Source organism: Zychaea mexicana (assembly GCF_025766255.1).
Source record: "Zychaea mexicana strain RSA 1403 chromosome Unknown BDB00scaffold_34, whole genome shotgun sequence".
Lineage (NCBI taxonomy): Eukaryota > Fungi > Mucoromycota > Mucoromycetes > Mucorales > Lichtheimiaceae > Zychaea > Zychaea mexicana.
In genome coordinates this window covers 185,808-211,135 of record NW_026516697.1, presented here as the reverse complement: position 1 = coordinate 211,135, position 25,328 = coordinate 185,808, and the positions used below count along the sequence as shown (strand labels likewise).

The 25,328-nt window shown below is 41.9% G+C and overlaps 8 protein-coding genes across 8 annotated transcripts; 4 read left to right on the top strand and 4 right to left on the bottom strand.

The window, feature by feature from the left end:
- Window positions 1-308: 308 nt before the first annotated feature.
- Window positions 309-2,417, bottom strand: BDB00DRAFT_975346 (nuclear protein DGCR14). Its single transcript, XM_053129909.1, has 5 exons — window positions 2,132-2,417; window positions 1,884-2,028; window positions 1,488-1,767; window positions 1,162-1,414; window positions 309-1,058 (listed from the first exon to the last, which is right to left on the bottom strand). Exons 1-5 carry the CDS (start codon window positions 2,346-2,348, stop codon window positions 724-726), a joined length of 1,230 nt encoding a protein of 409 aa, XP_052979939.1. The 5' UTR covers window positions 2,349-2,417; the 3' UTR covers window positions 309-723.
- A 33-nt stretch (window positions 2,418-2,450) lies between these two features.
- On the top strand, window positions 2,451-6,335 carry BDB00DRAFT_361726 (P-loop containing nucleoside triphosphate hydrolase protein). The gene is made up of 14 exons (XM_053117080.1): window positions 2,451-2,642; window positions 2,771-2,991; window positions 3,088-3,280; window positions 3,367-3,495; window positions 3,595-3,971; window positions 4,076-4,285; window positions 4,389-4,638; window positions 4,720-4,893; window positions 4,982-5,011; window positions 5,106-5,233; window positions 5,298-5,370; window positions 5,437-5,568; window positions 5,654-5,715; window positions 5,797-6,335. Exons 1-14 carry the CDS (start codon window positions 2,489-2,491, stop codon window positions 6,013-6,015), a joined length of 2,352 nt encoding a protein of 783 aa, XP_052979938.1. The 5' UTR covers window positions 2,451-2,488; the 3' UTR covers window positions 6,016-6,335.
- On the top strand, window positions 6,163-7,810 carry BDB00DRAFT_361751 (P-loop containing nucleoside triphosphate hydrolase protein). Its single transcript, XM_053117081.1, has 6 exons — window positions 6,163-6,467; window positions 6,551-6,713; window positions 6,780-6,944; window positions 7,017-7,165; window positions 7,238-7,381; window positions 7,479-7,810. The coding sequence occupies exons 1-6, from the start codon at window positions 6,310-6,312 to the stop codon at window positions 7,741-7,743; spliced, it is 1,044 nt and encodes a 347-aa protein (XP_052979937.1). The 5' UTR covers window positions 6,163-6,309; the 3' UTR covers window positions 7,744-7,810.
- On the bottom strand, window positions 7,787-11,607 carry BDB00DRAFT_822072 (uncharacterized protein). Its single transcript, XM_053123447.1, has 12 exons — window positions 11,340-11,607; window positions 11,193-11,259; window positions 10,644-11,116; window positions 10,349-10,558; window positions 10,163-10,258; window positions 9,974-10,076; window positions 9,827-9,900; window positions 9,586-9,736; window positions 9,170-9,502; window positions 8,789-9,063; window positions 8,479-8,715; window positions 7,787-8,413 (listed from the first exon to the last, which is right to left on the bottom strand). Exons 1-12 carry the CDS (start codon window positions 11,496-11,498, stop codon window positions 7,877-7,879), a joined length of 2,715 nt encoding a protein of 904 aa, XP_052979936.1. The 5' UTR covers window positions 11,499-11,607; the 3' UTR covers window positions 7,787-7,876.
- A 1,687-nt stretch (window positions 11,608-13,294) lies between these two features.
- Window positions 13,295-14,753, bottom strand: BDB00DRAFT_822069 (uncharacterized protein). Its single transcript, XM_053123446.1, has 3 exons — window positions 14,279-14,753; window positions 14,123-14,181; window positions 13,295-14,037 (listed from the first exon to the last, which is right to left on the bottom strand). The coding sequence occupies exons 1-3, from the start codon at window positions 14,685-14,687 to the stop codon at window positions 13,720-13,722; spliced, it is 786 nt and encodes a 261-aa protein (XP_052979935.1). The 5' UTR covers window positions 14,688-14,753; the 3' UTR covers window positions 13,295-13,719.
- A 3,495-nt stretch (window positions 14,754-18,248) lies between these two features.
- BDB00DRAFT_872140 (uncharacterized protein) lies at window positions 18,249-20,923 on the top strand (the record flags this gene model as incomplete). The annotated part of the gene is made up of 8 exons (XM_053126919.1): window positions 18,249-18,567; window positions 18,996-19,075; window positions 19,147-19,269; window positions 19,349-19,507; window positions 19,603-19,690; window positions 19,849-19,958; window positions 20,099-20,458; window positions 20,546-20,923. 8 exons carry the CDS (start codon window positions 18,249-18,251, stop codon window positions 20,921-20,923), a joined length of 1,617 nt encoding a protein of 538 aa, XP_052979934.1.
- A 39-nt stretch (window positions 20,924-20,962) lies between these two features.
- Window positions 20,963-22,453, bottom strand: BDB00DRAFT_822061 (Stc1 domain-containing protein). The gene is made up of 6 exons (XM_053123445.1): window positions 22,055-22,453; window positions 21,940-21,986; window positions 21,831-21,872; window positions 21,731-21,743; window positions 21,504-21,631; window positions 20,963-21,407 (listed from the first exon to the last, which is right to left on the bottom strand). Exons 1-6 carry the CDS (start codon window positions 22,131-22,133, stop codon window positions 21,267-21,269), a joined length of 450 nt encoding a protein of 149 aa, XP_052979933.1. The 5' UTR covers window positions 22,134-22,453; the 3' UTR covers window positions 20,963-21,266.
- Window positions 22,454-23,059: 606 nt separating this feature from the next.
- On the top strand, window positions 23,060-25,018 carry BDB00DRAFT_787773 (LIM-domain binding protein-domain-containing protein; the record flags this gene model as incomplete). The annotated part of the gene is made up of 8 exons (XM_053120728.1): window positions 23,060-23,130; window positions 23,221-23,293; window positions 23,482-23,590; window positions 23,726-23,892; window positions 23,973-24,209; window positions 24,287-24,356; window positions 24,449-24,799; window positions 24,882-25,018. The coding sequence occupies 8 exons, from the start codon at window positions 23,060-23,062 to the stop codon at window positions 25,016-25,018; spliced, it is 1,215 nt and encodes a 404-aa protein (XP_052979932.1).
- Between the last annotated feature and the right edge of the window lie 310 nt (window positions 25,019-25,328).

The following is a 25,328-nucleotide window of genomic DNA, read 5'->3' as shown; positions in this document are numbered from 1 at the left end:
AAATTGTGAAAGGAGGGTATGCCATTTCCACAAATTTTAGAGTTGCGCAGTCTGACAGCAGATGATATGAAGAAACACGGAGAGAGTATGTTTATGCATAACAGTTTTGCAATCCACACGTGAGACGTAGAAGACAGTCGACTGGCTGTCGTTGCTGTTGTGTAAACACGCACCCAATCATACATATAGAACGCACTGGAGTAATATTTCCGAGACACTGAATTTGATCGCAACATCACGCATAACATCCAAGGACTATCTGTACCAAATATCATATGCGGACGAAATTAAAAATAAATAAAGTAGCAAGTTAAAACAGTTTACCAACGATAGGAAGCTAATTTTGTGTCCAGCCTCTGTATACTGTTATGCATCATCTGATTACATGTCTCGATCATTATATAGCAGCGTACTCGCTAAAGGGAGGACAAGCCCGTTTGACTAGCATACTATATATCGGCACCGCCTGGTCATATAATGCTATGTCGCAAAAGAAATCAAATTGCAGAAGCTTCATCCTACGGATGATGAACGTTTTTGTAAAAAACAAACATACAAGAGTGGATTAATATCACTCCTGCTCATTCTCAGATTGATTAGAATGATGATTAACAGAGGATTATGCAGTTCAGCGGATGTATGTGCGGAAAACAAGAAAGGGAGTGGATTGGTGCTATGAACAAGGGGAAAAATCAAAAGGGCTTGTATACAAGAAATGATAAGCTACTCTTTCTTTTGCAGAGGTGACTGGAACCGTGAAACAGGTGTGACACCAGCACGGAAAAGCGGCGTTGGTGTTGCACCAGGTGTCCTTGATCCGTGAGGTGTATTCCTTCCGTACGATGAGCGTAATGCGTCACCAAATGCTGATGTACGAGGTGTATGGCTTCGTCGTAATAAATGTTGTGCCGCGGGCGAGGCAAGACCAGCACCCGATCGTGGCGTTCCTTTACTGACACGTTCATTGGCTCGTTTGCGGTGGGCTCGTGATGCCTTTTCTGACAGTTTCATTCCAAGCTGCTCTCTTCTCGATTCTTTTGGTAATGAAAATCGAGGTCCTATCGTACGAAATATAACCAAAGCCATGAGTATAACTGCTCATTTAATAATGCCACTTGGTTTATTTGGCCTTTTCTTTTTTTGTGTGTATGCACAACTAACCAGGTGTTTCTGATCCGGATATTAGCATAGGTGTCCCTTCAATAGAACCCCAGGTCATCATTGGAGATCCTACTCGGGACGGTGTCAAAGTTGGAGTAGCATCTACTAAGCGATAGCCTCGATAATCGGATTTGGCGTCCGAATACACTGACTCATTATCATCGCCTACCCCACACATAGCCTTCCATGGAGTTCCATTGGCAGTAATTGGAGGTGTAGACGTTGTCTTGGACGCGGTTCGTGAAGCTGGTACCTATTTCATTTGCATATAAAAAAATTAGCACTTCTAATCCTCAAAATGGTGACCATGAAATGAAGTTTATTACCTCTGGTACAGCAAACTGAGTGTTATTGTGACTGATGGCTTTTGGCGGTGCCCGAGAATCAACGTCATTCAATAAGGATTGGCCGGTACCGTTGGGTATGTACATTAATGCATTTTTGGCAGTATATTTCCATACAGCAGGAGAGGTAGCGAATTCGATCATTTTTTTCTCTTCGCCGGTAATCATGGGCGCCTTTTCCTTATCCAGCAGCCATTTGTACTTTTCTCTTCGCTTTGCATTGGTTTTTTCCAAGATTTCTGTGAACGATGCGTTGTCCTCACTTTATAATTATCCATAGAATGTCAATTATCATCCTTTGTAACAACAGACTTATAGAACTTCATTAACTCCACCTCGTCTTTTGCATAACCCAGCTAAATCCACCCTAAATCTTACCTTGTATATAAAGTTTGAAACTGGTCAAGTGAAAGATCGAGGTTGACGCGATCAGCTAAATCGTCTGCTTCATGATTGTAATAGTTGAGAGGGGTTGAGGAGGAGGAAATCAGAGACTTGCTTGATTCTGCAGCTGTTGCCGATCCTACAATTGATTGAATACACCACACAAAACAAAATGTTATAAAGCCATGTAACTTTAAGTGATAAGAAGTGAAAAGACGACGCTCACGAAGCACACAAATTACCTTTGGAGGAGGTACCTAGACGAGTAGAGGGTGTTTGTTGTGCACGATGTAACGCTCTTGACGCACGTTCGAGATCGGCAAGCGTTCCGGACTGTTGAGCTTGTAGGTAATTTTGTTGAGCTTTGACTTTGGCAAGATGTGGGAAAAAGTCTCGTTCAATAATACTGCTGAGAGCTTCAGTATAAGTTTCTTCGTCAAGAACGACGGGTGTTGTCATTGCTGCGTGGTTTATGTGTATGTATGCTTAAAGGTGAGAACTGCGGAACAGTGTGCTGGATTAAAAAAGTAGGAGGTTCAAAATCGCTTTAAAACTGTCTATCTTGCTGATACTTTTCTCTTGCACGTCAAGAGAACAAAATGAGCGACAAGCGTGAATCGGTAGATGAGTTTACGCATGACTTGGCGATCGAGCTTTCCCGTGCGCTCAATCTTACAAATCCAAACGATTTACTTGCTAAACGAGTAGTTCAACTTGCCAAAAACGACAAGAATTTCGACAGATTCGCGGCAGGTAGATATAATCCTTCAGTTATTGCTTAGCTAACTATTTGATCGATCGATTCAAGTGCCTTCTTAGATTAGCTGTAATTGACTTATCCATATTCGCAAACATTATGTTTATTTTAATAATTGAATTAGCATGTCAAACTTTTGGTCGATTTAAACGAGAGTTCTTACTCGAAACGTTCAACAATATTCAAAACCACTTGCAATCGATCAAGTCAAGCGCTCGCGAAAGTAGCGGATCCGGCGACCGAGTACAACAATTCTCGGACGGAACCAAAGGCGAAGTGCTCATGTTGGGTAACAACCTCCCTGGTGGTTTAATAACTCGCAACAAATCATCCAAATCGGACGAAGTGTGTATACTATATGCTGAAATCATCGTTAAAGTTGCAAATTTATGCAAAGAACACAAATTGGAGCTGACCTAATTCTAACCTTACCACACATAGCAACGACCCATCTTTAAAGCACCTCAACCAAGAGCATCCATGTTTGGATTGGATAAGCTGGCTCAAAAGAAGCGAGCAGCTGAAGCAGCAAAAAAAGCAGCAGAAGCGGAAGAACAATCGTCCAAAAAGCCCAAAGTGATGTCTCGCTCGTGGGATGATGATGATCAACAATCTTCAAAAACTGATAATAATGGTTAGTAAAGAAGAGACCCTAATAGTTTGATTGGATTTATCGGTGTATCATGCTAAAGTCAATGAAACGACTGTTATTATGTACAGAAAAAATCAGCAAACATCGACCACATTATCGTAACTCAGGAATGGAAACCCCTCCAGTTTCATCAAACAATGATATTGATCTTGCATTAGATCGACGGGATAGCAGAAGACGACGAGATAGGGAGCGAGGTAAACAAAGTTTTGATCGATTGTAGTAATCCTCTTGCCGTGAACATGTGTTGCTTACTGATATATATAAAATTGGAATTGACAAACATTTATATTCAGATAATACGAGACGAGATAGTACAAGGGATGAAAGAGATAGTCATAGACGGAGACGTGAGGACTTTGAGGGATCAGAAACGCCTCGGCGTGGCGGTTTGATCAAGCGTAGCCAGTGGTCATCAATGACACCGCGGCGAGAACCTGGAACACCGGGTCGATCCAGCGGCCCGGGCGACCCACGATACGATAGTGGATATGTTAGTGGTCGATCAGCAGCAAATTCACGATATGATACACCCGCAGTACATTCATCCGCATATGATGAGACAGCGCTGGAATATCCTGAAGAGTATACTGGCAGTGGAGATGATCGACGACGTTGGGAAGAAGAACAAGCACAGCTCGATCGCGATTGGTATTCCATGGAAGAGACCGGAGTAAGTGATTAGATATAAGAATGGAAACAGTAAATGTTGGGAGGTGAAACGAAAGCAATTGGAATCAACGACTTATACTATGCTCGTGATGTTGTTACATAAAGGCAATGGACGAGACACATAATCCTTTTGCAGAATACGAAGCTACCAATAAGCTCAAGGAAGAAACTTTGGAGCAAAAGCAGATCAAGAAGCTTTCTGCACGCCAAGCACAATACAATCGCGATACCGAAATGTGGGAAACAAGTCGTATGTTGAGTAGTGGTGTGGCACAGCGGCGAGAAATCGATACCGATTTTGATGATGATAGCGAGGTGCGTATCCATACAGAACAGTTTTCTGTTTAAGTGCATACATGTATGACATTGTATTTGAATGAATGTGGAACTAATTATCTTGCACTACCAAAACACTTAGAACCGAGTTCACGTGCTTGTACATGATATTAAACCACCATTTTTAAGCGGGCGTGTTGTTTTCACCAAGCAGTTAGAAGCAGTACAACATGTAAGAGATCCCACCTCTGATCTTGCTATTCTTTCAAAAAAAGGCAGCAGACTTGTTCGAGAAAAGCGGGAGCAAGCAGAGCGTGCAAAGGCTACAAAGTTTGAGCTGGCAGGAACCACATTGGGCAATGTGATGGGTGTTAAAAATAAGGAATCGAACGGTAAACTAAATATGCATACATTGTTGAATATTATCATCATTATTATGGATCGATATCTAACAGCGATCATACATTTATTAGAAGAGGAAGAAGCTGAAGGAGATGGAAGGGGTGATTCCAAGTTTGCTTCGCACTTGAAGACTTCAGAAGCAGCCAGTGAATTTGCAAGAACAAAATCGATGCGTGAACAAAGAGAGTTCTTGCCTGTTTTTGCCGTTCGCGAAGAATTGTTGCGCGTCGTGCGTGACAATCAAGGTAACAAAGAATCTTTCACAAGTTTTACATATAATGTTTTTTGAAATTAACTCGTTGACTAAAAAATACTTGGTTGCGTCACAAATAGTGGTCATTATCGTCGGTGAAACTGGTTCTGGTTAGTATGCGGATAGATTGATGGAGTTTATCAAGCTTTTGAGTGAGCTGGAGCAAAGGATTGATTAATAAATATTTCATTGTATTATCTACAGGTAAAACAACGCAGTTGACGCAGTACCTGCATGAAGATGGTTACACTCGCTATGGCAAAATTGCTTGTACCCAGCCTCGTCGTGTGGCAGCCATGTCTGTTGCTAAGCGTGTTGCTGAGGAAGTTGGCGTAAGTAGTAACAAACCTGAGAACAAATGATGCGATGAGATGCTTAAAATTTAATGACAATTAGGCAAAACTCGGCGACCTTGTCGGTTACTCGATTCGTTTTGAAGATCAAACTACGGAAAGCACTCTTATTAAATGTAATACGTGATAAAGAAAAAAAAAGTCGACTAAATTGCACGCTAACGCATACTGGTGTTATCTAGATATGACGGATGGTATTCTGCTTCGTGAATCAATGAGTACTCCAGATCTTGATCAATATAGTGCCATTATCATGGATGAAGCTCACGAACGTGCACTGAACACTGATGTGTTGATGGGTATTTTAAAGAAATGTACGTTTATATTTCGGATAAAACCGTTAGCAAAGATGTCAATAAGTCCCAAAAAAATACTAATCAGTATGTATGCATTTTCTAGTGATGGCAAGACGGCGCGATCTTAAACTGATCGTAACATCGGCCACTATGAATGCAGACAGAGTAAGTGATAAATATACTAGATCGTGAGTAGAGAGAATGCTCTTGTTGCTTAGACTCTATACTAAAAAGTCATTTTTTTAGTTCTCACAATTCTTTGGCAACGCCCCATCTTTCCATATCCCTGGTCGTACTTTCCCCGTCGATGTCATGTTTAGCAAGACACCATGCGAAGATTATGTCGACAGTGCCGTGAAGCAGACACTCGCCATCCATTTATCACAGCCGGCCGGTGATATTCTGGTCTTCATGACGGGTCAAGAAGATATTGAAGTAACGTGTCAAGTACTACGAGGTAAGTAGAATTTGGTTACTTTAGAAAAGGAAAACGTTGTCCTAGGTTATCGAACGTGTATTTGGCTAAGATATCTTTTTATGTAGAACGTCTCGAGCAATTAGAGAATCCTCCTCCACTCGCTATTCTACCCATCTATTCACAACTTCCCGCTGATCTCCAAGCAAAGATTTTCCAACGGTCCGAAAATAACGCACGAAAAGTTATTGTCGCCACAAACATTGCAGAAACATCGTTGACTGGTAATTTGGATTTTGCTGGCAAATTTGTCTTTCAAGAACCCATCTTTACTAACCTAGTCCATGTATATAGTTGATGGTATTATGTACGTGGTCGATACCGGTTATTGTAAGCTCAAAGTTTACAATCCACGAATTGGTATGGATGCACTACAGGTTACACCTATCAGTCAAGCAAACGGTAGCCAGCGAAGTGGTCGTGCAGGAAGAACTGGCCCTGGGTAAGAATCGTACCAAGTCACTAGCATCATTTTGTCTTTCTTTTCCTTTAAAAGAAATACTAATTCCCGTTGTTATTGTAAAGTGTGGCATATCGATTATACACAGAAGAAGCCTATCGAACCGAAATGTTCTTCAATACAATTCCAGAAATTCAGCGTACCAACCTTGCCAGCGTCGTTTTGCAATTAAAATGTCTTGGTGTCAAGAATTTGCTGGATTTTGACTTTATGGATCCGCCCCCACAGGTAAAAAGCACTGATTTTGATCATGTATCTATTGGAAATATACTTAAAAAAATTATAACGCTATAGGATAATATTCTCAATTCGATGTATCAATTGTGGATCTTGGGTGCATTTGATAATAACAGCGACTTGACCGAGGTGGGTCAAAAAATGAACGAGTTTCCACTTGATCCTTCTCTTGCAAAAATGCTTATTACTGCAGAGGAGCAGGGTTGTACTGCAGAGGTTGTGGTAAGTGCTAGTTATTAAAGAAGGAAGGCGAGATAGTTAGATCATGGCTTCTCATTTGCCCTTTTATACTAGACCATCGTATCTATGCTTTCAGTTCCTTCTGTATTCTATCGACCCAAGGAACGCATGGAAGAAAGTGATGCTGCTCGTGAAAAGTTCTTTGTACCAGAAAGTGACCATCTTACGCTTCTTCATGTCTATACGCAATGGAAGAGTAACAGGTGAGTTTCGATTTTATCATTTTAAAAAAAAAGCATTTATTAACTCGTTGTTCTGCTACGTTTTGGTCATAGTTATCGAGATGACTGGTGTAAGAAACATTTCATTCACCCCAAGGCTATGCGAAAAGCACGAGAAGTTCGATCACAGCTGATCGACATTATGAAATCCGTAAAGATGCCATATGTTTCTTGCGGTACTGATTGGGACATCATCAGGTACATTATATCTTACTACTATTTGATTACTTTTAACCAGAAACCGAAAAAAAAATTCGTCTGTATTGCTTACACTGTCATGTAACGATATTTTCAGAAAATGTATCTGTTCAGCTTATTTCCATCAAGCTGCAAGACTCAAGGGTATTGGCGAATATGTCAACTGCAGAAGCGGCATGAAATGTCATCTGCATCCAACCAGTGCACTCTTTGGAGCAGGATTTACACCAGACTACGTTGTGTATCACGAGTTGGTGTTGACGTCAAAGGAATTCATGCAATGTGTCACGTCGGTAGATCCATACTGGCTCGCAGAATTAGGTCCCATGTTCTTCTCTATCCGTGATCGCAACCGACAATAGTACTGTCGACAACCATAATGAACAATTAAAAGTCAATAATACCATTGCTTGTATATTACAATAATCGTATGATATGATAAAACGTTTCCTTTTTCTTTTCATGATGACTATTATTTACAAAATATATATGCTTTTATGATTGACGCTTTGATGATGGCTCATCTTCATGTGAATGACCATTCACTCCCTCTGCCTTTCTCTTCTTATCAATATTGCTTCGTCGCTTGTGTTCCAATTCTTCTTCATGATCGATTTGTTCTCGCAGTTTGCGCTCCAGCTGGTTGCGAACAGTCTCACCATACTTTTCACGCTGCTCTGCGATCTTCCGGTCGTAAAGAATGTGTTCTTGTTGAGGAGCATTGACCAGAGATTTAAAGATACCTCGGCTGCTGTCTAGAATACGCATGGCCCGTCGCATATCCGCCGACTTGCGCTGCTCCTTTGGTAAGTCTGCCAATAATTGACAATAGGATTGTTGGACAAGGGCAATGTTGTAGAGCGTTGTTCTGTCTTGCGGGTTCAAGTTTAGTGCTTTTTCAGAGTTACGCAGTGATTTGAGCATGATGACTGGATCTTTTTCGGATCTTGCCAAAAGGAATTGTGTGCGTGCCAGGTATAGGAACAAGTTTGTATCCTTTTCGTCGCGGTATCGTTTGATGGCATTCTCGTACTAGATGCAAAAATAAAAGTTAGTCTCTCAAGTAGGGTATATTTTCATGTTGACGTCTTTTTTACCATAACCACTGCCTGTTGGAATTGCTTTTGCTCAGCAAATATATGTCCAATGTTGACCGAAATGCATGGGTTGCTAGGTGCGGATTCGTGTACTTGGTTGAATAAATCACGGGCTTGATCGATATGGCCGTTGTCAGCCAAAATGATGGCTAAGCCGTTTGCTGCATAAGTGTTTTTCGGGTCTCGCTTGAGGGCTTGGGAAAAGAATCCATTGGCAAGTTTATACGAATCAGCGCGCTGGATATCACCGAGGTAATGAAGCAAGAATTAGTTAGCTTTGTTCTACCTCTTTTATTCTGAATCACCGTACCTGTTTTTTGTTCTTGTCTCCTTTGAGCTCCCTCGCAACAGAAGCATGGTAATTTCCCAATGCCACGTGTGTATATACGTCATTCTTGTCACAGTCCTTCAACACCTTTTCAAATGCGCGCTTGCATAACCGCTCATTGATGGTGGCCTGTGCCTGACCAATCATAATCCAGGCTTCAGGGTTCTTGTCGTCAGAATCAAACACCTCTTTATATTGTTCGATTGCTTCATCCGTACGACCTCGGAACCGAGTAATTGCACCCAATCGCAAATGTGCTGATAGTTTTTTTTTTTTGGTTCAAGTCCATATCCATCAACGTTTAGTATCAAGATAAAAGTATCCTAGCCTTCATGGTTTTAATATACTGCAATGAAACCATACCTTCAAAGTAATGTGGGTAATTCTCCGTCAATGTCTTGTAGATTGTCAATGCCTTATCAACATCACCCTTTTCTTCGTACAGTCGTCCAAGGTTAAACGTCATGGTTAACTTCAAGTCGACATCGCTTTCTAGGTCATTGGTATCTTCAGTGGCGTGTTTTTCGTATTCTTGAATGGCCATACTGTAATATTTCTCGGCTTCCTCCAACATTCCGTTTGTGTGGTTCATGACGGCAACGTTGTTGAGAACTTCGGCTTTGACGCTGTCGTATTGGCTGGTAATTTCTTTATCCTCGGCGTTCTTCTCATACAAGTCCAATGATTTTTTGTAGTCTAAAAGTTTTGTTGAAAAAGAATGAGCTCACCCAGGCTGTTTCCCCATCTCCTCCTACTTGATCAATGAATTATTCACTTACGGGTCAGTGCCACCTTTTGATCCTTTTCTTGATATATAACAGCTGTCTCGAGCTCAAGCATTGGATCTTTGGTGGATCTTTCGAGTATCCGTGAAAAAAGCGTCATTGCTTCTTTTTCTTTTCCAGATGCAGCATATAAGGAACCCAGAATCTACAGGGATGATCAGTAACTGTTAAATTATCTTTGTGCCGCACCCCCCCCCGACCAGTAAGTAATCTAAATATTATGACTGTATCCTACCTTCATAATCTCATCATTGCCGGGTTCTGCCTGTAGAAGCTTTTCAAAAATAGGTATGGCAACATCATGATGACCTTGAGGAAAAGAAAATTCGACAGCTTAATAGGTGTAGTTCTTTACCCCATAATTTTGCCAAAATAAATGTACCTCTCTTCATATGCATTTGGCCTATACCAAACTGTGCTAAGATATGATTTGGGTTTACATCCAAGCATTGTTGATAATAGGTGAACGCATCATCGAATTCGTGCTAATTGATTTTTTTCTCAGTGTCCATTGTCCATACTAGTATACAACAATTCTCCTGTTCTCATACGATAAGGGACATATTAATACCTTCTGATGATGAGCGCGTGCGACTTGAAACATTGCTTCGGCTTTTACAACGCGGTTTGACGCCGAGTCCAAAGCTTTTGTACCACTTTGGATCGTCTGCATATAAACAATAGAAACGGAATCAGTAATTTAAATAATAATTTTTCTGTCGATTTATCATCGTCACTTATTTTTTCCTTCTCATACCTTTTCAAAATCTCTTGTCAAAAAAAAGTGATTCGCCATCATGTTCAAGACAACCGGGTGTTTAGGGTCGACTTTATGGGCTTCCTGGATATAGGCGAGACCTTCTGTAAGCGCATTCTCGCGCTTAGTCAAATCCACTGAAACCTTTTTCGCTTGATTGAGTTCGATAATGGCAAGCAAAGCGAGAGCAGTAGCACTGGCAATATGACCCTAAATCGGTTGTAATAGATATTCAGTTTTCCTACCACGCGACAAAGAACTGTAAATTTGGATCCCATTTTCTTTGTGAGCTTACAAGCTGTACACAACGCGTCAATGCTGCCTTGGCTTCGTTTGTCATTCCCAATTGTGCGTAGCATTGAGCCAAGCCAAGTCGTATCTCTGCTGCAGATAAGTTGCGTCGTGCATGGACGAGTGCCGTTTGATAACTTTTGAGCGCGTCTTTGTATTGGCGTAAGTGATATTGTATCTTTGCTTTGCCGAGCAGTGCCGGAACGCAATTGTGTCGAATGCTGAGAATGTTATCAAAAGCTTTTGAAGCTTCTTTAATGTCGCGTTTCAAGAGGTACAGGTTGCCCTTCAGGACCATCGTTTGCTCGTATTGGTTATGAATGCGATCCGCTTCTTGAATATACTTGGACGCCTTTTCAAGCATTGACTTTTGTTCGGATTCTTCCGCTGCTGACTTGGCAAGTCGCATATGGAGTGTTGCAAGAAGCGTCAATAGTGGCAGCTTTTGTCGTGGTTGCGTATGCGGCGATTCGTTTGCTATTTATTTTATTCTTTTGTTTAGCAGATGAATCATAAAATGTCAAAATAAAGCTGTTTTTATATGCCTTTTTACCTGTCTCGATGCACGCATCTAAAACTTGAATGCTTTGAGGAAGCTTGTTTTGATGATAGTACTCGACCTAAAACAACAAACATATAGGGATCGAATGAGTATATTCGTAGGGTTATATAATAGGCTGCTTCTTCCCAAAAGATTTACCGCCAACATTCTGTAATATGTCAATGAGACGCTTTCTTGTCGAAAAATATCAGTCAATTCGACTGGATTGGGCGGCAGATCTTCACAGGTAACCTCCAGCAATTGTTCATGCTGTAAGGGCACCTCAATCGTTCGAGGTCGCATATATGCCGTTGCCATTTTGTTTATTGGTGGGATGAGAGTGGTTTGCGTTTACAAAGAAGGAAAGCGCGAAGAAGATGTGGGCGGACTGCAATTCGTTTTTATGGAGCTTTAATTTGTCTTCATATCCATCAACAGCGTTTCTACCAAATATTGGTATGTACGTTAATAATGACATATTTAGAGACGCTCCTTGTATTGAGCTATGGGAATATAACGAAAGTTATATCGGATACATTGCTTGTTTCTGACTTTAGGCCCTCAAAGACCCCAAAATGGGTGTATACTAAGAGAAAACTATTTATGACAACTCATTGCCAGAACGCATTTCACTATGTAATACATACCACGGTAGATATTAGGATATGTAAATCGAGCTGCCATGCTTGTTATCATACATACCCGCTGTTATTGCCTATTATAATCTTTGCTTCTCTTTAATTCATCCATCATGCTGTTTGGCTTTTCAAGTCTGGCTATATCCTTCGCGCAGCTTTTAATATACAAGAAGATTCGGATGGACTACTATATCCAGCAAAGTTTGCGAACTAAGAAGTGAATTCGATGTCCTCATGGGTTTATCTCCTACGTAATTTATTCAATCATTATTGTAGACGCTACATACATGACTTGGAACAGCTTGATCTTGTGATTCGATTCTCATGTTTGTTACTGTATTGCGTGTACTCAAGAGGGGAAGCTGTATATTCAGTATAATGGTTTTTTTCAACAAAGGAGACGAATTACTGGTTTGTAGCTGATCATGATGTAGATGCTATTATAATCATCCGCGGATTTTCTGGTTACATCCTGAGAAAACTGAGCAGGATGAAAAATAGGCAGGAGCATATATGTCACGTGAAACTATGTTGTAACAAAGTCACCCTACTCATTTCTCTGATTTGCTGTCTCATCAGAGAATCAGCTAAAGAGACACCTATTACTACTATACATCTTACCCTACTGCGGGAAAAGTGCTCTGATTAGAATAGTGTATTGCGTCAAGAAAGCTTTTATTCATAGTTTGTGTCTGGGTGGATTATTTCTGCAGGCTACTCGAACAAGACAACGCGAGATATAAATATATATATATATGTAAATAATAAACAACAGAAAACTAGGTGACATTATCAGATGCGTTGACCCTCTTCTGCCGCGTCGATCTGCACGTGTCTATAATTGATAGCCCTCATTGGGTCTTCAAGTTGTGCTGGTTTTACAGGCGATGAACGCGTTCTCGCTTTTGTCAGCACTGTAGTCAAATCATTCAGCTGGCTTTCATGATTTAAAATTGTTGAAAAGAAAGGTAAGAAAGAAGTTCTAAACGCCACACGAACTTTGAAACTCCAACAACTACATTAGCATGAAAAAACCAAGTAGTGGCGACCCATACCTACGGCCCACCATGGCGGGGGCGTAGCTGAAAATGTATACGCATTATTGTTGAGAATACAGAGGATTCCCGCAGTTACTTTATATGCATGTCCAGCGCGCGTATATGTCGTCATGCTTCGTCGCCCACGATCGATGACCGGGGAGGAATCAGGTGCCGACCTGCTCGTGAAGATGAATCAATTACTACTACACGCGTAATATAAGCATGTATGGATAATCTGTGTCAGTAGTACTCAGTCTACAATAACTCTAACTCTATGTGTAAGCTGTAGGCAGCAGTATACTGCAACGACGAAGGGAGTTGACAATCGTGCGAAAAAGGGCACGTCACGACCATGCACGAAAAATTATAGGAGAGCGAACTCTTGGTAGTTGCTGGAAGAAACTTCCCCTACTTCTGTGCTCGCCTCCTTCGCGACAAGTGCATCGTACTGAATAACCTTTCTTCCACCAGACCTTGCGAATCCAAAAATACACGCATTTTTGTTGGTGGTGCAACGCAGCTGAGCAAGTGGGCATTGCCCCGTATTGTCACGGGCCCGAATAACTTTATTTTGTTTAGTAACGAAAAAGTGAAAAAAAAAAGAAGAAACAACGAAGTCTTGGAAAATATACAAAGAAGAAAAAAGAATGCACGCGGATTTGAAGGAACATGTGATGGGGGTTATATAGTGTGTGGATGTGTGTTGATGTGTGTGTGTGTATTGTCAGTGCTGCTGGTAGTAGTAGAGTGGGTGGGTGGTAAGGATGCATGGCTTTGGATGAGTTGAGTTGAGTGGGGTAAGGTGATGTATTAGGAAAAGCAAAGGGAGGATAAAAGGATAACAAAGTGCGTTCTTCTTCTTTAAGGCCACTTTAATATTTCGGGAATGATTTGTTCGTCCCAGCCATGGCACGCTTCCGTCTCGTGCGCACGGTTGCACAGCTGCTTCACATCCAACGCAGCCCACATATCCAGCGACCGCACTGCGTTGCTGATAAGCCCGTTGATGAACGAAGTGACGTTTGGATCGTTTACCATTGAGCCTGCTCCGTACTTTTCCATGACCCCGCGCGTCGACTGCTTTACCGTCTGCACCACGTTGCGCACAAGGAACCCGTTGTCGAACGTTGCGTAGCCTTCGAGTTGAGTGCGGATGCGTCGAACGATCCGGTCTTTGACCTATATCAACAAAGAAAACCATATTCGTTTGAGTATCCACTGACGCTTTTTGTGAAGAGACTCGCTTCTTTTTTACACGACTTACATCGTCCAAGAAATGGCAAATGGAGGGTGGGTTACCGCAAATGTAGTCCATTTTTACACCTATCGTAATAACAGCGAGTATAAGTTTCTTACGCATACTATGTATCGCCACAAAGAGCAAAGGAAAAACAATAAGGAAAAGCGACAGAATACATACATTCTTCTCTGTACCAGCTTTCTCCGGTAGGAGGCATTTTGCGTGTCAAGCGAGCAGGATGGTTGCAGTCGCCCTTGAACGGCTTCTCCTCCGAGAACATGACAGAAAAGATACCATCTTCGAGCGGCTTGCCGGTAGCTTCGTTGACAAACAGTTGGAGCGTGTCAGATAAGCCGTTGGTGACGCCTGTCCGCAGGACGTCGTCAGGCACCGTCGCTGAGATTTGTGTAGGAATAGTGAGATTGAATAGCGTGTTGGAGAAGGTGTTTTGTAAATCTCCAACCGCGAGCTCGACAACAGGGCCGTAGAAGCCAGCGAATGCATGAGCAAGACCGTGGCGACATTCCGGCTCGCATGCAAGCGCCGCACTGACGAGTGCTGACAGCAGCAGCAATGTGTACTTGAACATTATTAGAGAGCAGTAGCCGTAATAGAGGTAGTAGTAGTAGTAGTAGTAGTAGTAGTAGCAGTAGTAAGGTGAAAAGTAAAGAAGAAGGAAACAAAAGAGAAAAAGAAGGGGGGGAAAACCTATCCTTTTTGTGGGTGAAGGGAGTGATGGAAAGGACGCAGGTATAAAAAGTGGCTCTCTCTCTCTCTCTCTCTCATCAACCCTCAGCCCTATCCCGAAAAAGACTTTTTTTTGCTCAATTTAGAAAATTGGCAGGGCAACAAACCAGCCCGGGTTACACAGGCGGGCTTGTCGCGGCTTGGAGACCGCCTTGTCTCGACCAGGCAAGAGTAATCGACATCGTGGTGCATGGCCCTTTTCAAGAAATATACACCATATGAAGCACAAAACAATAATAAATTGCTAGTTTATAATAAGATAAATCATCCTTCTAGCTTAATCTGTACTTGCTGCTCGGCTGCTACTGCTGCTGCTACATGGGTGCTGTAGTAGTGTCAAACGAAAAACAAGATGCATCTCTCCACAGCCGAAACAAGCGGTTAAACTTTTGCTAGGTAAAAAACTTTTTTTTAGCTTGCACCTTGGGCACACAAGACTACCTTTTCCGAAAGAGGGCTTTTTTTCGCTCCAATGTTTACTTGTTGTTGCGTACTATTATACCACTGTTTCGCCACATATCACAGTCCACATACATCTCGCAGCAGCAACAACAACAACGGCACCTGCTTAAAATAGCTTTTTCCATATGTACAACTGTGTACAGCTGTATGAGGCTTTCCCAACGATACACATACAGCATTTGCCACAGTACTGAGATAGATGACAATAGTATGCTAAATAATGAACCGTATGCAGATTACACGTGTATCAATTGAGGCCAACGACGACCTTGGCATTTTTTTCATATAAAAGCGCTCCTGCTGTTGCGTATGATAGGGAGATTTATAGATACTCCGTGTCGCTATGTTTCACAAGCCCGGTTACGTGGTACAGGTGTCCTTTATTTATGTCATTGCTCGGTTGGGCCCCAACTCCACCTTAAAATAAGTCGTCTACTCTAGCCTTATGGCGGGGCTTTCCCTCTCCCGAATTATGTCAGTGGGAAAAACGCTTGTGGCGCGGTCTCAGATATATTATACTACGACCATTCAGCAAGATAGTTAACCCGTCCCGCGCTACTAGACCTACTTTTGAGTGTAGTCTAGGTCAATGATGAAAGCACTCTGAAGTGATGAAAGACAAACAAAGAAGGAAGGCAACATTATTTTTAAAACTTCTTCTCAATCACCGGACTTGTGTTGGACGTCTTTGTGCGTGAGACAATTTAATTATAGTTTTTACCGCCACTGCTTCCTTGTACTCACAAGATCGCGTGAGATACATGAACTTTTCCTTTTTTCTTTTTTATCACCAAAAAGATCCTCAGGCTTCTCGAGAAACAATGAAATACTGCATATACCCGCCAACAAAACGCTTGTGCTAAATGGAATAGAGATATCTTTTGATGCCATTTATGGTAGGAAGAACCTAGCACTAGATCCCCTTCTATTATTAATAATGACATATGATGTTGCAGTAACTGATGTACGTGGTGTATAAAGTTTATATCGTTGATATACTCTACTACTAGACCCTGTACTGTAGAAGCATAAAATGTATCACTAAAACATGGTCAAAAACATGCCATCTTCAAAAACTGTATACCGTTATAACCAAGACATGCATATAGTAGAGGCTGCTTTTGGCAACTGGAAGGTCCGGCTTCAATTAGCACTTGGATGAAAAATAAAGTTACAAAGACGTGTCTGGATGAAGTAGTAGCATGTCTCAATAACGAGTTTATTTACTTTGTTTAAACCGTACCTACTACTGTACTCTTATGGCTCTCCGATCAATTTTTGCTCAGTCTTGGTGATGTTGCTAGCATCTCCACTGTATAGCATGGAAACAACTGATATGAATGTATATGTCTTCACTGCTCTTTCAGAGGGTCAGATTTGTAACAACTTTAGTTTCCAGAAAAAGAACATATACAAAAAGCTGTATCCGGGATGAAGAACTCTATGAGAAGGGCTGTTTAGAAGTGCACATTGTCCAAGACGTGGATTTACGGTTGAAAATAGGATACCATACATACAATGCTTTATATATGAAGATATGCTTAAATTATGAGTGTACAATAAAGAAAACCTGGTTGTGAAATCCAAACAGTCTAAAATCCATTCTGTTACCGTTGTTATGATACCTTTTGGTTGCGGACACCTCAAAAAGGCCCTTCAAGTTTCGGGAAGGTTAAAAAAAGCCCAAAGCTTAATCTGATATATTAGACGCGTAAAGAGTTAAAAATGTAATAATGAGAACGTATATGCAGATATCTTATATCCACTTGTTCAACGATGGATATACAGTTAGAGGGTACTCGTGGAGGAGGGGGTGTATGGGCGTCTCCACGCTAATGCTGGACTAAGCCATCAATCTTCCGTCTTGCGGGAGCTAGCAAACTAGTAAGTTATTGCTCCAACAATTGCTCTTGGTAGTCAGAGGCACCCGTTTGAGCATTTCGGCGAGATTGCAATACACAGGTTTTGTGTATGCACTTTTAAAACAAGATGCACAGTGTACTTCGCTTTCTATAACCTTGATCGATATGCCGACACTATCTCGGGAATTTTCAGTGTGCTTGATTTGTCTTACACTCTCACTGACAACAGCAGCAACTATGACAACGAACTCCAACTCTTCTATAAGACTTCGGCGATACCTTTCTAATTCTTCCCTATGAAATTCGACTGTAGCTGCAATTATGACTACTTATTCGGCAACTTGATTACTACTTGACTTATCACCATGTCGTAGCAAACTCCTGTGCTGTCAATATGCGCTGTAACATATGAATTGGAAAGTCTGCCTAGTTATAAGCTATTGTAGTGACGGAATAAAATCATTTCCATGAACGAGGAACATCAGACTCTTTTTTAGATCTATAGCAGTATATTTGCTGTTCATTACCAATATCTGCTCTTTTAGGCTGTTTCATTCAAATTCATACTGTATACAAGACTTCTCAACAGCCCCCACATATGTCTAGTCGTCAAAGCATCGCCTATGTGTACTTTGAAGGTAGCGCCAGCGCCATCTCAGGGCTAGCTCAACATTACAGTACCAATGCCTCCTACCTACAACTTGCGGAACTTTGCCTTAAAAAAATTCTGGTGAAGAAGGTGCTCCGAACGCTTTTGCTCGTTAATATGCCCCCAGAAACCGATAAATTCCCCCTTTTCTTTTCTTTTTCTCTCTATTCACTGACCGCTGAGGGGGCTTCCCACTCCTCGTTACAAAGTATGTGGACTAATTATACCTTTTCTAACATTGGTTCTATGATTCTTTTCTTATTTTTCTTCTTCTTTTCCTTTGTCTCTTCCTTTCTATACATGTCGTAAAATACCATATACGAATTAAACATATTACCATCCATCGTCATCCATCCATCCAGTCTATGCCCACGTTGCCGTTTGCCGACAACCATCATCATCACCTTTGAATAACACCAAAGCAAAGACAATGTCCGCTTTCCGTGTAACCACTACCAGCAACACAACCATTACAGCTGCTGTGCCTCCTCCTGCTCTGGGACGAGACATGAATCCGACAAAGACAACGCCAGTATTTCCTAACAACAGCAACGATGCCTTTTGTTCTTCTTCTTTGTCGCTCATTACCGACGGCGACGATCAATCCATTTCAAACAACGACTCGGATTTTTCATTGTACACTGCCACGACGCATGCAGAATGCTGTTGTTTCTCCAGTACTTGTAAAAACCAGCAACTGTGGATGCGTATTGTTCAAAAACTAGAAAATGATGCTCGTTTAGCTGCTGGTATGTTTAGTCATTATTATTCTCTTCTTTTATTTGTAAGGAGCAAGAGGTGCAATTGATTTTGCTTCTGTGCTGTAAGCAAAAAAGAAATGCATGCATGCTACTTGCTCTCTCTCTCTCTCTCTACTACTGTTGCACAATCATGCTTCTACTGTACGTACTATCATTGTGGTAATCGCTTTTTTACGGCAACAGAAGAAGAAAAAGGAGGAAGGGGTAATGCTGGTGGGCGTGGGATAAGAATTTGAATTCGCAAAAGGAGTAGGTGATACGTATATTAAGTAGTTAACAAGGCGTGAAATGTTTATGTGGGGATATTTTTCTAATGATACTACATCAGTAATAGCAGCAGTAGTAGTAGCCGCAGCTTAAAACAATGTAATTCAGACCATCTTCTCCTTACTAATATCGTATATATCAAAATGCAGCTATCGGCCAAAGCTTATTATTGCAGCATGAACAGTATGTCTCGGACACAAACCAGACCAAACGAATGATGGAGCGACAGGTAAGCCCCTTTCTCTCCCTATTATATGTACGTATCAGGCACAGTATATACTTACTGATAAATGAAAACAGTTGGACAGTTACCAAGAGCAGATCCACAAATTACAGCAGGTGCAGGATGCCACAGATGTAGTAAAACAAGAACTGGAGGATGACAAGAAAAAATGGATTATGAAATGGAAGCGTACGCAAAAGGTATTATCATGTAATCACAGTCATTGTTTGCTTTATTCGCCCCGTGATAAGCATATTGAAATTTATGAGTATATATTAGACGTTGGACGCTACAGCAGCTGACTTTGAGGCGGCCAATAGTAGATGTATCACTTTATCAAAAACGCTCCAAGTAAAGGAGGCAGAAGTGGAACGATTACAAGTATATGAAGCGATGATAAAGAAGGCCAATGCTCATGAAGATGCTTGGAGAACAAAGGTATGTTTACATCACCACTTGACAGCTAGTGTGCAGTACGTGAATTCATTTTCTCTCCATGGTTGCCATTAACATGCAAATCCGTGATATAATAGCTCGAGGATGCTCAGCAAGAAATCGAAGCAAGCCGCAGGAGCGAGAAATTATCCGAAGCACGGTTCAGGAAAATGAAAGAAAAACATGGTACTGCTTCTGCAACTGTAATCTCAAATCATAACAGATCTTGCGACAATTACGGAGTAGGGTGGGAAGAGTGCTACACACCATGGGGATGATCACCATTAACACCTGACCCGCTAATCAATGTCAACGCAAACAACACTTACTGGGAAATTATGTAGACGCAATACAGATCGCCCACGGACAATTACAGCGGTCAATTGAAGAAGAGCGTCATCATATCGATCTTAGCTATCGTTCAAATTCAAAGTTACGAAGCAATGCACTCAAGGTGAATATACTAATATTATAAGAGTCTTTTGCTTTTTTGTGTAATTGACAAATCCCAGTTACGCACGGGCGCATACCATTTTTGTTGTATCCGTACAATACTAACAAATTATTTGTACTTTATATGTGTTTATCATGCAGAAGATGAGCTCTAAACGACAACAGCCTCCTTCTCCTGCATTATTAAAACCAAGTCAAAGTACCCCAACTACCGTCGATGCCAATAGTGGCAATAGCAGCAAGGAGTTCCAAAAGAACTCTTGGCCACAAGCTGACCCTAGTGCGCAGCCACCTCCAACTCCTCCCTATGTTCCGTTCATTATAACCCCTTCTCCATCGACACCTGTTCCAACTTCCACTACTACCAATGAAGACAAAGATGGCTATTCATCTGCCATACATCACCACCATCATCACTACTATTATATGGACCAACAAGAGAAGAACAACAGCAGCAGCAGCATGTACAATGGAGCCGAAACGACAAAGGATCTTTCTGAGGTACACCATAAACAATTATGCAACAGAACTCATCGCTATCATATCCTCTCCAATGCTAAATATTCAATGTTTCATTTCGCCTATTAGTTGGGTGCATTACATTCTAACGTGACACAGATGCTGGAACGATTACATGCGACGGATATGCTTGCTCTGAATAGACAACTCGGGCGTGCTTTTGACATGGACCATGTCAGTCAGTTGAGCAACACGATGATTGATCAGATCCTAAGTGAAACAGAGGAGGAGGTCGCTTTAATAGTAACTACAGCAGCAGATACTGCAACAGACGACATGGTTGCAATTGTGCGACTGTGTCAAGACATGATCAAAGAAATCGGACAGCTCCGGGCAACCTTGAATGACTTACAGGCTGAATACGTGAACAAGATCCAGGAGAATGGAACGCGAGTGGAAAAGGAGCTTATGCAGCGACGACAGCAACGAAAACAAAATAAAGTATAGTTGGTCAAGCACCAAAAAAAAACAGGTCGTCCTTTGATTGTTTGTTTCTACAAAAGTCAACAATGCTACAGCTGCTATCACTGTTTTATTTGCTTATATTTATGGAAAGAAAAGAAAAGAAAAGAGAGGCCACTGATAAACCTCTTTCTTCAAATATGAAATGCAATGGTTTGAGGCTGGTATATGAAGAATGCATAATCAAAGTCAACAAAAGAAGAAAAGGAGGGTTCAGACATTATGTATAAGAAGCACAAAGGTCGAGTGTTGATCTTGTTATTGATTATTGTTGCGAGTTAAAGATGAAAGAAGTGCCGTATGCATGTTTTTTGACTGTCTTTTCTTTTCACATGATGTCGTGCCATGTTTCGTGTGATGGTCCATCCTCATCGGACGAATAGTCAGGGTCCGAATCGTTCATGTCTTCTTCTTCACGCTTTGCCATGCACTTGAGGCAACGCGCTCTTTCAGCATGTTTACGTTGGTTCTAATTTCGTGTTTGATGATTGCTTGTTAGAGAGAGAATAAACCGTCGTTGTCGCGCACACGCATCGGTTCTTCTGTTTTCCCTTCCTTTTGTTACCTTGGCAAACTGTTCGAGCGGCTTCTTTAAGGTGCACGTCATGCACTGCAGCGTTGCAGATTGCTTGGCCGTGCACTGTTTGCAAGTGACAGTCTTTTGCTTTTTGTTCCATCCGGGTGGGGCGTAGGCTTATCATAAAAAAAACATACAAGGAAGACGCGTTAAAATATGAGCGTGATTTATCAAAGGTCTCATAAATCATAGATGATCATGTTTAGACACGTTACGGTTGTGAGTTGCCTATAAAACGCACATTAGTAAAACGCGTCTACAAACTAATGTTCCATTGTCGTATCTAACACACTCATCACCGTAGTTTGTGCTTACTTTGGCCACTTGAGTTTTGGAGAACGCATCGAGCTGCTTTTCCTATTCATCAACAAAAAAAATATATAAGCAACGGAAAGAATGCAGTAGACAGACCACAGATATTTACCTGGTCGCAAAACACGCAGCGCAAAGTTTTAATGGCTGGCGCTTGATCTGTCGAGAATTCACGATTAGAACTAGCAGAGAATTAATCTCGAAATTCCAAAAGGAGGGGTACGTACCATTTGCTCGGAAAGCACCGTAGCCGTCTTGAACAGCAGGCTGAATGCGGAATTTACCGGCAGCACCTTGGCGACTCATGAGTAAAAGAAAAGAAAAGTAATGGGTGAAACGAGACAGAGAGAAAGCGAGAAAGGAGCCAAAGGGAACCCAGCAAGGTTAAAGAAAAAAAGGAACAGGGCAACCAATGAAATACCGAGCTATCTTCTTTGGAAAGCAGCTCATACACTTCCCAGCAGATTTGCCCTTTTCTTTTTTATACTTTTCTCTGTCGCTTGTTGCACAGCACATAATACGCTCACTACCCATACGCACACACACACACACACATACACACACACATATCCCGTTTTCCGGTTTCTGTTGTTATGGCTGCTCATTCAATTCCGTCCAACACACCCTATCAAAGGCCAGTGCCTTCGCTGCCATCTCAAGGCCAGCTGCCTCCACAGCCGCAACAACAACCCCAGTTCATGCAGGCTGGCATGCCCCCAGGGTTTCCGCAAAATGCCACACAGAACTACCTTTTCTACCAGCGTCAACTTGCTGCAGCACAACAGCAACATCTTCAGCAACAGCAACAGCAGCAATTACAAGCGCAATTAGCTGCTCAACAACAACAACACCAGCACCAACAGCACCAACACCAACACCAGCAGCAGCAGCACCAACACCAGCAGCAGCAGCAGCAATATCACCAACAACAGTTACAACAACAACAACAGCAGCAGCAGCAGCAGCAACAGCAACAAGATCGTTCAAGACCAGACCAACCTCATAGCCAACCACAACAGCAGCAACCACAACCCCAACCAGTGCCTGGACAGCAGCTGCAGCAGCAGCAGCAGCAGCAACAACAACACCAACCTTCACAACAACCTCCATTGTCTCAAGAACAACAGCACCAGCAGCAGCAATTACAGCAAGCGCAGCATATAGCACGATCAGGAGGGCCGTTTCCTCCAACGCCCATCATTGCTAACCAACCACGGACCCCTGCCTACGCCATGACAGCAAATGGAACTTTAATGAAACAGCATTTGCCTACGCCTGCAATGACAGCTGCCCCTCTGCCAAAGTAAGCTTTTATTAAAATTTTGGTTCGTTACTACTTGAAATGAAAGTACTGATTTTTATCATTCGTGCATATATCAAAAACCCACAGTAGTACGGGCTTTCATACAAGTCAGGCTGTTTTAAAGCTTATGCAATTCAGTGACCGGCTTAGTCCAGGCAACGAGGTTAGTAATAGTCCATGAGTAAAGATAGGCATCGAAGAGAGGAATATTCAAGCATTGAGAGAGGGAGGGGGGGATAAAAGGGAGGCTCATCTTGGGTGGGGTTGAAGTTGTCGGGTGTGATTTTTCTTTTATTTGAATTGTCAAAAGTTGACAACTCACGCCATACACGTAACGTACACGCATGTTAGGCAACCGAACTATCTACGTGGACTAAATTTGTAGATGAATTCTTTACACGGAGTGGATCACTGAGATTCACGTTATGGAACGCATCGACAGAAGAAAAGAGACTCCATAGTAAGTTTTCCCTCCTTTTGCTGGCATTAAACAAACAAGACAATCGATCGAATGGCAGCTTGTTTGTATATATCGAAATCATCATCATCATCATCACCACCACCACCATTAACAAACAAACAACTATTTCATTAGCAATTTCACGACCTTCGATTGCACGAATTTTTCAAACACAGTATGAATGCGGAGTTACCTCACTACAACTCACAATGGATCAAACCAATGAATACTTTCTTGACAAAGCGATGCTGTTGGAGTGTCCTCGATCCAGTTTTATTTATCGCTACGAGAATGGCTCCTTGGTAAGTACACGGTCACAATGGATTTAATCAATCAATCAAACAGTGAAGCTAATCCATATATGTATTCTCGATCCGTGCAGGTGATATTATTTGGTGTATTATCGGTCGTTCTGGTGTCGGATTCTGTCAGTGGCAGTCTCAAGATTGAAAAGTTTGATTTTGAATGCTCAAAGCATGAGGAGTTTGTTGCGCGACAAAATATCAATATTGTTTCAACACCGGCGAAGAAAAAGGGCAAGAAGCCTCCGCCATCGATTTTGCCAGACTCGCCTGTGAGCGAATGGGGTGTACCTGCACGGATATTGCAGCTGATGCTGGTATGTCTACACTAGGCAAAAGATGAGAGAAAAATATAATGCAGGATGTCTTACGTATCGATGGTATTTCATTCTAGATATCGGATACTGCTGCCACGTTTTCTGAAATCGCCTTCACTGCCATAACAACAGTGGTTCCTCCAGCTAGTAAGTCATCGATCTGCGCGTTTTAGTGTACTTACGCAACGTGAGAGTGGAGGCTGCTGATGTTAATAATGTTTATATACTGGGATAACTAGTGGCATTAAAGATACGTGCAAATTTTGCCCAACAACATCTAATGGAACTGCATCGTCGGCAACAACAGCAACAGCAACAGCAACTGCAACAGCAGCAGCAGCAACAACAACAACAGCAAGGAATTCCCGGCGCGGCAGTAGTACCCCAGCCTACAGGCTTTTACCCAGGTGCTTCGATACCCATGGGCGGCGGTATACAGCAAACGATGTCTGGACCCGTACGAATGCCCTCTTATACCAACATGCAGCAAATGCCATCCTCGCCTAATGTTTTACCGAACGCTGTGCCGAATAATGCAACTAATTATGCTCACGTACCCTCGCCGCTGGGATCCAGCCCTGTTATCACAAGTAGGTTTTCATATTATGAGAAACGGACTACGTTAGCATCGTGTTGGATAAAGGTTGCTTATCTTGTAACCCATCTTCATAGATAAACGTAAACCTGTCGATAACGAGGATGAAGAGCAATCACAACAACCGCCACAGCAGCAAACGCCACAGCCACAGCAGCCGACACCTACGAAAACGGCTACGCCGCGTAAGAAGAAGGCTGCCCGCAAAGGATGAATCATTAAGTAGCCACTTGCTATTACTACTACTTGGTACTATGGTCTCACTATCTTATAAAGCGAAAAAGAAAAAAAAATAGCCTGGCATTTACAAACAACACACAACCACCACCATACGCAACCCCACTTACGCACATATCATAATTCTCTCATGTATAATAATACCTATCACGCTTTCACCCATACTTCTATTTGCTCTCTCTCTCGCTCTCGCTCTCTCTCTCTCTCAAAACTTTCAATTCCCACATATCCACATATTCTTTTTTCTCCTCTCTCCCTCTATTTGTTCACCGCAACTTCATGTAATA